Raw genomic sequence first — 13,270 nt, 5'->3', positions numbered from 1 at the left:
CTTCAGTAAGCAGCCTGGCTCTGTTCTGCCATTACCTCCTCTTGCACGGGGCGAGCTTGCTCACAGTCTGCTGGCCCATTCTCCTAAGCTTTCAGAAGTAAGCATCTGAAGTCTTTAAAGGATGAGTAGACTTCATTGCTGGAGTTTCAACCCACCAAGAAAACCAACAGCAGTTCCAGAACATTTCCTCCAGTTCACAGTTATCTTCTTCATCTTTGAGACATCCACAAATTTAATGGTGCTTGTATAAAAACTAAACAACATTAAGGAACACAAAGTACCATTCTGTAGTCAACTATGATTTTTGCCACTAAGTCAATTTACAATTTAAATTGCAATGGTATTTTACTGAGGAGCTGCTACTTGGTAAATAACTCCAGTAGTAATGGTAGGACTGTTCTTTCAACAGTCTTAATGACTCCTGTAATGTTAAAAAGAAATTTGGATATATATGCCTGGTAGCTGAACTCTAAATGAATCATTTCTGAAGAGCTCCCAATAACTGCAAGTTCCTGGAGAGAACTGGAAGGTATTAATTTGGGGCAGTTTGGAAAAATCTGTTTTTTCTTTCTCCATTCATCCCCTCATTAAAAGTCACTCAAGTACAGTACCAGGAAAAAAAGAAGCCAACAGTTCAGAAGTTTCTTTACTCTCTCAAAAATCTTCCACTACATTCCTCCATATTGAAGGACCTCCATCATTTCATTTTGTTACAATATAATGAATGCCTGCAAACTCAGTCTGTGCAAGAGTGAGAATTAGGAATCATAGAATGGCCTGGGTTGAAAAGGACCACAATGATCACTCAGTTTCAACCCCCTGCTATGTGCAGGGTCACCAATCAGCAGACCAGGCTGCCCAGAGCCACATCCAGCCTGGCCTGGAATGCCTCCAGGTATGGGGCATCCACAGCCTCCTTGGGCAACCTGTTCCAGTGTGTCACCACCCTCTGTGTGAAAAAATTCCCCCTAATATCTAACCTAAACCTGCCCTGTCTCAGTTTATGGCCATTCCCCCTTGTCCTATCACTATCACCCCTCATAAACAGCATATACAGAATATATAAGGAATACACAGACAGAATATGTTAAGACATAACTTACTTGTTTCTCTAAGCTCACATTCAAGGACAAACTATTCCCTACAAGCTGCTGGGGAAAGAACAAGCCCTTTTTCCTGCTCTGAGAATACAGTGCAAAGAAATCTTCACTCTTGTGATTATGAAAATCCACACTACTCAGAAATCATTGTTCATGTTCAGCTGTGGTGCTTCTACTGCAGGTACATAAATTAATAAATAGAGTTTTACTTCATGTGTGAACTACCGCACGTTCAAGAAACAAAGCAGAACCAGGAATAAAGCACGATCTTTAACTTAAGGCCAATCTTCAGAGCACAGAGACACTAAAGCATGATCACAAGCAGCAGTTCTGGAGTTCTGTTTATTAAAATATAACTTTGCAGTTACACAAAATTCATGTCATATTCCTCTTCCATCCACCCTCTCCCCCCATAAACAGAAACACTCAAATAGTTGTTTGTTAAAAGTATGAGCTGAGCTGTAAGGATTTTAACCAGGAAAACCTTGTGCTATAAAAACATATACAAGTACTTCTAAGAGTAAACAAATAAAATATGAAATACAGAAGCTTCTTTTCCTGAGGGTATATAAGAAAAGATCCTCTTACCCAACAGTAGGAAACAGCAACTTTACAAACATCAGTGAACATTTATCCCCAATATTGTGCCATATTCACATGCCTTATACTTAATCATCTTCCTTTTCTTCGTTCCTATTGCGGAACGTCAATGTTCTTTGGCCTCTTTCAGGGTCTTGCATTCGGAGGATACGAATACGGGAACTTACAGGCAGAAAACTAAAAATAGAGCATGCATGATTTAAACAGGGCACCTTCTTCACAAATTTTTCCATTTGATTCTCTCTTTAAATAACTGTATTTTTTTCCTTTGACCATTTTAAAACATTAACATCAGGCTTCACTAAACTGAAAGCAGAACTTCGGACAAAGACCAACTTCATTCCTGCCATCTCTAACCTGAGAGAAGCTCCAACTGAAATAACTATCAAATGCAGTTCACATTTGCCTTATAGATCCTGATATGGCACATATTCTTACAAGTATACCTTTACCCTTTCAACTCTTTGAAAGGGTAGATAACAGTAGGATAAGGGGATATGGTTTTAAGTTGAAGGATGGAACATTTAGGTTGGATATCAGGGGGAATTCTTTACTATGAGAGTGGTGAGGTGCTGGAACACCCAGAGAGGTTGTGGATGCCCCGTCCCTGGAGGTGTTCAAGGCCAGGGTGGATGGGGCCCTGGGCAGCCTGGTCTAGTATTAAATGGGGAAGTTGGAGGCCAAGACTGTGGAGGGGGAGTAAAAGGAGCTTCATGATCCTTGAGGTCCCTTCCAACCAAGGCCACTCTACAATATTATGAAGTATATTTACTCACCATCTAAGAATGAAGTTACTAACCATATATTTATACTAGCTTCTCCACTGATAATTCTTAATGTACTTTGTCTGAAGGTGGCTCCACACAGAGAATTGTTACAATTCTATTGAATAGATTCAGAAATTCCCTCCAGGTATTTCCATTAAATACTGTATTAGGAGGGAGAGACAATTATAATTCATTAACCTCATTTTGAAGAGTGCTTAAAGATCTCTGCAGGCTTCAGTGATTACTTCTGGCTAGCAGAGAAGAACTGGCTGCAGGAAGGTAGATAGAGAGTGATTCCCCTTAACTGGGCATAACTTCACTAAGGAATTATACAGTGGGATTTTTCTGGGGACTATTAAATAAAACAAAGAGCAGCAAAAACAGTAAACAAATTATCAGGTTGTAGATTTAAAAAAAACAACTCAGCATAAACCCCTTGAAAGTACAGTAGTATTAACAGGAAAAATGGAAAATGGCAAACCATTGTGTCAGTTTTGTGAGGGGAGAAGAGGATCCCACCTCATGCAAGGAAACATTTCAAAAAGAATGCATTGATTGAAGCCCCACTGAATGCAAAGGGACATAACATAAGGAAGAACAACAAACATCCTGCTACATTCCCAGAACTATCAGCATGGAACTGCTTAGTTGTTTATGTACTACTACTACTACACTCATCTCTCTCACCTCACACTCCTTGCAGTCGAACATCCATGCATTACTTCTGCTAGGAAATCAAATAATGTGATTACCTCATGCTTTGTGGGGTGAGCAAAATGAACTGCCGATGACACTGAGAGTCAGCTACCTTCAGAATCATATCCATTGCAATTCTTCTGTTGAGCATATCCTAAAGACAAAGTTGTTTAGAAGGTGGTGATACTGACCGTGTACTTCACTGCATTATCACTGCACACACTGAGGCAACAAGGTATACATAAGTTAGGAAGTACTGTAATAAGACCTATCTGAATTAATTCATATACAGTAAAGCTTAGCTAAACGAAAATCCAATAAAAACAATGCTTGAGAAACGTTAGGGTTAAATCCTAAAAGCTATCAACAAAACTCTGGGAAATCCTTACACTTTAGATCTTAGTATATACACACAATAGAAAGTTAAGTTTCTATCAAAACAGTCCCACATTCCTACTCGTATTCTTTTCCTATCACCTTTGATATACATGTACAATATTTCTTACTTCATTTGTATGCTGAGATGAACTTTGTTTTATTTGAGTAATGTTTCCTACAAAATTCTGCCTCCTACATTCCTTTTGGAACAGTCCTGTGTAGCCTTGTTCATCTCTGATTGCTTGGATCATTTTGTTTATTTTTACTTGTTTCTTTGGCTTTTCTTATTTATTATTTCTAAAAACACTCCTCTGCAGGCTTACTAATAAAGATGTATACAATGAAAGATATAAGCAGGGATGAAACTAAGCTCTGATTCCAAAGCTTGCACGGGAGAGCAGTTATTTTCTTTACAAAAATGCTGATGGAGTCCTCTTGTGGCAGGTCTCCAGCATTGCAGCATAAGGAACTACACAATGCTTAACAGCATGCTGCACTTAATGGCCCAGCTGTATCAAAACAAACTGGGTGGAACTACTTACTGAATATAGAAGATTAAAGTTCACTGCAGGGCCTACAGTTCTGATTATGCATTTTTGTCTGGACAGATGAATAAAATTCTGTACAACTAATTCAGAACACAGGATCTAAGCTTTTCAAATTTGTAGAATCCGTGACACAAACAGGCAGAGCTCAGTCATTTATCACATCCATGCTAAAAAAACAGCTGCTGGACCATTTGGATTTATGCATTCCTTTCTGAAAATCTTTATGTGTGAAATATATCACCCTTTTTTCTCCTCTAGATCTTTGATTCCCAGTAAATTGATCAGTGGAGGAAAGGGACACTGAAGGCAATATCCCATAGAACTGTCCTTCCTCCCAAACCACACTGGATGTTAATAAGGATATATATCTTTTACACATACATACATGTAGGTGTACGTATATGGATTGCTAACTGCCTATTCAGGGAAGTGGTACACAGATATGAGTTTGATCAGTTCTAGCTGACAGGAGTATTTACTGCTCCTCATTCAGCATTTCAGCACCTTGGAAAGGAGCTACTAAGTGAAATACAGAGCAAGTTTTTATGCAATAACTCAACTGATATACCTGCACTGAAAATAAAATATTGATCACAAAAGTGGTAGAAGTGGTTACAATGCTAAAGGCCCAGGAGAGTCACTGGCAAAAGCCAAGGCACATGCTAAGCTCATGACAGTCACAGCAACAAAGATAAATAGTAAGTGCTTGGGGAAGTAATAAAGAGTAACAGGCCAATTTTTAAAAGTAATCTTCCAAAACATCGCTAAACTTAGTGAAGAAACTAATAGTTCCCTAATGGCACTTCTGTTTAATATTATTATTTACCGTTAACTGAAATGTTCAAAACTCTAACCAATCACAACTCAACTGTGTTGCTAATTTACACAAATTAGAATGGCACATGTAGTTTAAACTGTACCATGTAGACGTCAAATTCATCCAGGCATCTGAAAGGAGATTCAGTAATGGACCATAGAGAAAGAATGAAACAAACTGTTGAGAAGGAACGTTCGCCTCCTGATAAAGATCTCACATTGCTCGGGGCAGGTCTGTCCTCCTCTCCAGGCTGAACCTGGAAATAAAAATAACAGAGCAATTTTTAAACTTGGAGACTTACTAACAGGGAAGTTATTTTAACTGTAAATGCATTATATATGGTGTAGAGACATCACTTGAGAAGAAATGTATGTATTTCCCCACTATTCTGGAAAGGATTCAGAATGAAATGGCTCCAAACTATTTTAAAACACATTTCTAGGACCATCACAGCTTCCCTGACTATGGCAGAATGCGCTGAACAGATTAAATAAATGATTCTGCCAGCATTTTCTTCTTCAGTTCCCTATTTTAATACCTATGAAACATTATTTACTAAAATGACAACGAGCATCGTATTACAGAAAAATCCAGTGGTTACCCCAGCTATAATAGAAAAGCAGGTAACTGATTCACAGCTGCAGTTCAAGGAGGAGCAGTTTATTCATCAGAACAAGTGCAACACTGAAAACATTTGGTTCCATTGCTTATGGTGACACCTTGTGGCACTCTACCTAATTAAACTGAGGCATTTCAGTTGGACTCAATGATCTCTGGAGGTCCCTTCCAGCCCCTACAATTCTGTGATTCTGTGATTTTCTCAACTTGTTAATTAAATTACTTTTAAATTAAATTACTTTTAATAAGCTAAGCAGGAAAACATTTTGTTGGTGGTGGTTTTTTACTGTTATTATTTTGGGTTTAACTTCCTTGACTACATTTAGATCTCATGCATAAGAAACATGAAACATCAGCTAAAAAAAGAGAAGTTAACTGATAAAGTTACACAATGAGTTGACATTTTTGAGTGTTCTGGATATCTGTCCTTCACCTGTTTAATGAGGACAATGTCAACAACTATTTATGCCATCGCTACACATTTTCTCCTCAATTCCTAGAACTGAAGTCTCCCACAGACAAAGACTTTGGGGGGGGGGGGGGGCACCTTAAGAGATACACATTTACAGAATACACAGAAAATATGTAATACTGGGAGCTAACAGCCACTTAAAGGAAATAGCCATCAAACATTCACACAGCTACAGCAAAGCTTCCTATCAATGATAGAGGGATGAATAATTTTGAAAGTAACTCAAATGACTGACGAGTGAACTCCTAATATTAAGAACAACTACTTCAACACATTACCATGCTTGAAATAACACAAGATAACTTACTGTTATCGAAAGTGTCTCATTTTTGTGATCAAAAAGTATTCTTCCACTGCAACCTCGAATGCGCAGCAAGTGGTCAAAGTACAGTTTGCATCGCAAAGAAAGGAGCCTTAAATCAATTAAATCACAAAAACATCAGGTCAGTACGCCTTAAAAGACTTGAAAAAACAACAGATTTCTTTTTTTTTTTTTATAATTTAAATCAGCAGCTTCACATCAGAATCTTGAATGCTGAGCCCTACTCTGTTAGTAACATTTTCCTATAGCAAACACACTCTATTGCAGCTGACTTTAAACATTGGATGTATTGGAGGGACTCATGGACACAGACTAACAAGCAGAGAAATCCAGAAGTATTGGCTTTATACTTTCTGTAAGTTTAACTCCTGCTTTAATAGACTTTTCATATGCTTGTTCCACAGCTCTAACAGACAAAGTGGTTAGTCTATGTCTTAGTTACAACTGGGCCAGAGTAGCTGTTCTTCATAGCATTTGGTATGATGCTATGTTTGGTTTTATGAGAAAAACAACATTGATACGTGTCACTGAGCAGTTCTGTGTGGAGTCAAGGATGTTTAAATGCTCTCAGCTGCCCAGCCAGCAAGGAGGGCACAAGGAGCTGAGAGAGGATGGAACCAGACCAGCTGCATAAGGAACTGGCTGGAGGGCCAGGCCCAGAGCGTGGTGTTGAATGGAGTTAAATCCAGCTGGCAAGTGGCCACGAGTGCTGTTCCCCAGGGGTTGGTACTGGGACTTGTCCTGCTCAATATCTTTATTGGTGACCTGGATGAGGGCACTGAGTGCACCCTCAGTAAGTTTGCAGATGACACCATGTTAGCAGGAAGTGTCCATCTATCTGAGAGTAGGAAGGCCCTACAGAGGGATCTGGACAGGCTGGATAGCCAGGCTGAGGCCAATAGGATGAAGTTCTACAAGACCAAATGCCGGGTCCTGCAGTTTGGCCACAACAACCCCAGGCAATGCTACAGTCTTAGGGCAGAGTGGCTGGAAGACTGTGCAGAGGAAAAAGACCTGGGGGCATTGGTCACTTGGCTGAACATGAGCAGCAGTGTGCCGAGGTGGCCAAGAAGGCCAATGGCATCTTGGCTTGCATCAGGAAAGGTGTGGCCAGCAGGAGCAAGGAGCTGATTGCCCCTCTGTACTCAGCACTGGTGAGGCCACACTCTGAGTGCTGTGTTCAGTTCTGGGCCTCTCACTACCAGAAGGACACGGAGGCTCTGGAGCATGTTCAGAGAAGGGCAGTGAAGCTGTGCGGGGTCTGGAGCACAAGTCATATGATGAGAGGCTGAGGCAACTGATCACATTGTTTTTCCAACTGCCTGACCAAGTGACCTCTAAATTGTCAGGCATAATAGTACTGGATCTGAGAGAAAATTGGGTTAGAAAACTATGCAAGACAAAAGGAAGGTAGAGGAACATGACTAGTAGCTGTGCTGAGACACTAATCACTAGAACTCCACAGGGACTCAACAGCTGTGTGCTGCCTCACTTCATAAGTAGCATGGAATTTAAAAAAAAAATAAATAAATCAGTTTTGTCCAAGTTCTGTCCAGTATCACAGTCTGTATGATCTGTCAAGGATGTCAGAGCACTCACTACAACTTATTCAAACTATCTGACACCTGCTGGCTTATTTAAAGCAAACGTATTTACTTTCAAGTGTGTTTAAAAAAATACAAAGAAAAGTACTATCAAAATGAATCCCAAATATACTTACAGCATGTGTTACAATATCAGTCCTACTCATTCTTAAAAATTTCCAACAGGAAGGACCTATAACTTTAGCACTGTACGTCTTAGGCTTTGAAACTGATTTAACTCTAAGACAGCTGTATCACCATAAAAATATTTAATTCTCATAAGCCTGCTCTGTAATTCACCCCCTGAAGCACAGGCACCAATTTCATATAACCAGTACACTTTGTTGGCCAAAGAATGCAACCTCAGAGACCACTGAACCATACTCCTCAACTAGCAGACCCAAAGAGCAGCAGAAACAACTTTTTATGATGAACATTCAAATTATAATCAAGTATAATGCCAGCATGTGAGGAAATTTTTCTTTTTTCTTTTGTTTTATTGTTTAATAAGTACTTATATCTACATCCTAGTTATCTGAAAATTGAAATTACAGTAAAATGACCTTACCTTAAGAACCGACGATATATGTTAAATCTCTGTGTCATTATTTCTTCCAGCAGCCTAATAAATTTCTTTAGGTTACTTACTTTACTGTTTGCATCCTCATATCTTTCCTTTGCATCAAGAAATCGCCTGTTTTAATTAACAGAAAGCTTAGCATTAACGTGTTCTAGACTAAAATCAAGCAGTTACTGCAAATGCTGAAAATCAATTTAATAATTAAAATATTCAAATAGAAATTGTATTGTAAGGCTCTATATTAAAACTAAAAGCATTTCAACATGTCAGGTAATCCATCCTTCACAAATGAGAAGAGAACAAATAATTAAGTTTTACTTCTATTTGTTTTTCTGTTAAACAGAATCTCATGTACCAAAGAGAATTAATGATTGAGTTTCCCACGTACAAGAATAACCAAATGAAATACACTGCAGCTTAAATCTCAAGTAACTGTCTAACTTCTACTTTAGTTATTCTGACTAGAAAAATGCTTAATGCTCTGTGCATCCCACAACAAGAGTGAGTTTTGATCTAGTCATAACCAGTCTTAACTGGGGTACCTCTAAATACTTAAGTGTAAGTGTTTAATTATTGGTTGTTTCAGAATATCAACCCTGGTGAAACCCACCTACAGAGGAGGTTCAACTCTCCTAAGACCATTCAGTACTGGCTGACTGAGCAATCAATACAGCATGGTTCTACACATTCATCTATTGCACAAGTATAAAAAAATACATGAATGCCCTCTAAGAAAACTGGTGTTTCCTCTCTCTCTTCCATTTTACTTGAACTAGACAAACACTAACAATGACTTACTGTATTATTTCTTCTGTGTTTCCGCGGTGACTTTTTTCTGTCTTTATCCTCTCTCTCAAGCGATTCATTTCTGCATCAAGACTCTTCACAGTGCGGCTGACTTCTATGCGCTCTGAGTAGATTTGCCTAGCCTGTGCAGTTTTTTCCTACAGAAACATTTGAAATTCTATTAGCTGTTACATCTTTAAAAAAGTCTGTTAGTCTTTGCTGCAAATATTTTGTGCTACGGAAAAGGCAAGGCTTCCAAGCAAAACAGAAAGTTTTTGTAGTATTCTTTGTGTAAGCTCATTACAACAAAATTATTGTTACCATCAACAATTTTACTAACAGCATTTCCAAATAGGTAGTTATTTATTACTTCTCTCTTCCAATATCTGAAAGGTGCTTACAGCAAGAGTGGGGTTGTTCTCTTCTCACTGGTGACAGGATGAGGGGAAATGGCCTCAAGTTGCACCAGGGAAAGCTTAGGTTGGGTATCAGGAAAAAATTCTTCACAGAAAGGGTTGTTAAGGACTGGAAGAGGCTCCCCACAGAGGTGGTTGAGTCACCATTCCTGGATGTGTTTAAAAACCGTTTGGATGTGGTGCTCAGAGACATAATTTAGTGGAGGGTTGTTGGAGTTCATGTAGTATGGTTAGGTTGTGGTTGGACTCTATGATCTTGAAAGTCTTTTCCAACCTGAGCAATTCTATGATTCTAGTTCAGTACTAACAACGATATCTGGCAATTTTAATTTATTCACTGTTAGTTATCTAATACAGATAAATGAGGAACTAAATGCACCATACTTCAATAGGACTTAATCATCTAAATGCTTCCATAAAGGACTTTAGAGTTAGTCTGTAAAGCTTAACAAGTTCAGTCACTGAAAGTTCAGGTATGAAGTACAGGAGAAAAATCTGGCCCTGAAAACGCAGAACAATAACATTCAGATTAACTTAAAATATGCATTTCTGGGTGAAGGCATTCCCATCTTCGCATTGCATAAAAGCAGAAGAGTAATTCCTAATGGATAATCATTAACTTATCAAGACTAACACGGTGCTCTGCCAGACAGAGATGCCTCAATTCATCTTACAAAAAGTTTATTTAATGTACAAATGAATACCTTGAAAAATAATTAAGAAAATATTCTGCTTACCAAGTATTAACCATCGTCTGTATACTATAAAAGTAGAATGATTTATTACCTCCAATTCTTTCTCTTTGGCAGCTAATAATTCTTTATGTTTTTTTATGCAAGTCAAATGTTCTTTCTTTCTGTCTTCATAGTACTGCAAACGACGTCTTCTGTTTTCCACTTCTGAGTCTGCTTTGTCCAATTCATCCTATTTTGAGAAAGTCAAGATGTGAAAAGTGAACTGTCTGAGGCAGATTGCCTAAGCATCTCTCTAATATATATACTTTTCAAGTGTAATCTGACAACAAGAAGTGTGGGTGTGCACAAGATGCTGGAAGAGGACAAAACCAGAACCACTGATCCAAACGGACCAAAGGGACTTTCCGAACATATGATGTCATGCTCAACAATAAAAGCTGGGAAAAAGGGTTGAGAAGGGAGGACACATTTGGAGTAATGGTGTGTGTCTTCCAAAGAAACCACTATGCGTGATGGAGACCTGGTTTCCTGGAAGTATTTATCGGTTATTTTCCTTACCTGTTTCCTTCCTCTTCTTGTTTACTCTTGATTTCCTAATTCAGGCTGACTACATATCAATACACAGTTTATGTGAGGCACGTAAGAGATTTCCGCAGTGGTAAGTCTGAGTTTCTACTCATTCCTTTCTTTCATAGATTTAGAACACTTTTTACATGCTAAACTCTTATTTCTATTTTAAACCATTAATTCTTGTAGTATGAGACTGCCAAGATTCCATTCGCCAACACCAAATTTTGCCTTTATCTTAGGCTTACTATTTATCTTGTGTTAATTTTCTACAATTTCCAAGTATATTCTCCAATCTTGAATAATCGAAACCATGTAACGATACCTTCTGTGATTGTGTAGCTGTATAGAATAACAACCATTTTGTACAGAACTCCAAATAATATTCTGAAAACTGACCAGTTATGAATATTCTTAGCCAGGCCTTGTCAGAAACAAGTGGAAACCACAAATGATCTATTTTCTCAAGTAGGCCTTAAATCTATCAGGAAAAACCATCCTCCCAACATTTAAACAAAAATTCAAATATGGAAATGTTGCTACCTTAATTGGATTGGTGATATCTTCTACTTGATTCATTTTCTCTTTAATTTCTTCAAATCTTTTCTCAGCTGCCCGAAGAATCCCATTCAGTTCTTCCATTTTTCTGCTTTCTTCCTGCATTTCTTGTCTTACAGATTCCATCTTTTTTTTATTTTCTTCAGCCACATCTTCCTGTCAAAATATAATAAAATTAAGAACAAAAGGAAGACGTGTATTTATACATTATTTTTACAGGAATATAGGATGAGTAACTGTACAGTCACTGTTCCCAAGACAATTATACCATTACTAACTGATTATCACCATACATACTTCTTGTTTTAGAAAAAACTTCTTGTTTTGGAAAAAAACTTAAGTGGAACCTTGTATCATACTAAGATGCTTCTTCACAATCAGACAATTGTGAAAGCAAGGTAAGAATGAAAGACAAATATCAAGTGAAATAACAGCTAATAATACACAGTAGTGATAAGGAAGTGCAGAAGAAAAAAAAAAAAAAAGAAATATCCAAGAAAGGACTAATCAGAAATAAATACATAAATTAACCCTTAGCAGAAAACAACAGTAAAATTTTTTGTTGTTGACAAAGTAGCTACTAATCTTTTTACAAATACAAAAAATAGAATGATATTTTCCTACAAAGAGGAAATTGAATATTTTCTGCTTCACTAAAAGGATAAACGTGCATTTCCTACACCTACAGGACTTGAATGTCTAAAAGAAAAAAACCCTGAACCTTAAAGTAGCTCACAGAATCATTACCTAATGATTCTTTACTTGTTGAGTATGCTTTGAAATTTTTACTCACACGTGCACACACGCACATACAGAAAGACAGCCTACTGATAAACTATGAAGGATGGGGCAACCACAACCTCCTTGGGCAACCTGTTCCAGTGTGTCACCACCCTCTGTATAAAAAACTTCCTCCTAATATCTAACCTAAACCTTCCCTGTCTCAGTTTAAAACCATTCCCTCTTGTCCCATCACTATCTACCTTTGTGAACAGTTGTTCTCCCTCCTGTTTATATGCTCCTTTCAAATACTGGAAGGCCACAAAGAGGTCACCCCAGAGCCTTCTCTTCTACAGGCTAAGCAAGCCCAGTTCCCTCAACCTTTCTTCCTATTATGGTCCAGAGTGTCCTTTATCTATGCTTTGATGCTGCTGCTTCTGACCTCCAAGCCTACATTCACTGCTTTTCCCCAGCCAACGTTTTATGGCACTGTATAACCTGAAATAACCAATGGAAATTCACAGAATATTTCTCGACACCACTACCTTGCCTTCCATGCACCTGCAGTGCAACACTCATTTGAAGAAGAGAGGAGGAAAAGTAGGGAAAAAAAAAAAAAAAAACACAAAACACAAAACAAACATCCATCAGAAATAAAATGATACCACTGACATAACTGTAGACTTTCTGTAAAGTATACAACTCTTTGCTGTTTATCCAACTTGCACCTGGAATGATAATGTAGGGTATCTAGGGTGCCTGCTTGTTTCTAATTGTCAATCATTATCAACATTCAACATCCCACAAACTTATTAGTTAAAATTGGGTAATCTTTCCTTACTAATACACGGATGTCCATATACTGGATTTCATCAACATTCTCGAGGTCTGCTATTTCTGCAGCTGTTCTTCGCATTTTTATCTAGAAAAAAAGTAAATAATATTAAGCTTACCTAAAAAAGAAAAGCTGTTCATTCACTGAAATCTACATAGAAAGAAACACGTTTCAACTTACAGCTTCATCAGTGGCTATGAGAGACAGAATTC

At 38.0% G+C, this 13,270-nt stretch overlaps 1 protein-coding gene across 2 annotated transcripts in view; it reads right to left on the bottom strand.

The window, feature by feature from the left end:
• Positions 1–1,426: 1,426 nt before the first annotated feature.
• The window catches only part of SMC6 (structural maintenance of chromosomes 6), a 30,643-nt gene continuing 18,799 nt past the window's right edge, over positions 1,427–13,270 (bottom strand). For both annotated transcript variants that reach the window (XM_052703940.1, XM_052704015.1), the window contains 9 exons: positions 13,065–13,145; positions 11,489–11,659; positions 10,470–10,607; positions 9,280–9,425; positions 8,470–8,595; positions 6,304–6,409; positions 5,010–5,162; positions 3,220–3,317; positions 1,427–1,877 (listed from right to left, as the gene is read on the bottom strand). In XM_052703940.1, coding sequence (XP_052559900.1) covers positions 1,769–1,877; positions 3,220–3,317; positions 5,010–5,162; positions 6,304–6,409; positions 8,470–8,595; positions 9,280–9,425; positions 10,470–10,607; positions 11,489–11,659; positions 13,065–13,145 — 1,128 coding nt within the window. In that variant the 3' untranslated portion in view covers positions 1,427–1,768. The remainder of the gene's footprint in view (positions 1,878–3,219; positions 3,318–5,009; positions 5,163–6,303; positions 6,410–8,469; positions 8,596–9,279; positions 9,426–10,469; positions 10,608–11,488; positions 11,660–13,064; positions 13,146–13,270) is intronic.

Source organism: Tympanuchus pallidicinctus, unplaced genomic scaffold, assembly GCF_026119805.1.
Source record: "Tympanuchus pallidicinctus isolate F22 unplaced genomic scaffold, pur_lepc_1.0 scaffold1, whole genome shotgun sequence".
Taxonomy (NCBI): Eukaryota; Metazoa; Chordata; class Aves; order Galliformes; family Phasianidae; genus Tympanuchus; species Tympanuchus pallidicinctus.
Note: the sequence above shows the minus strand (reverse complement) of the source record. Positions and strands in the feature narration are given on the sequence as shown.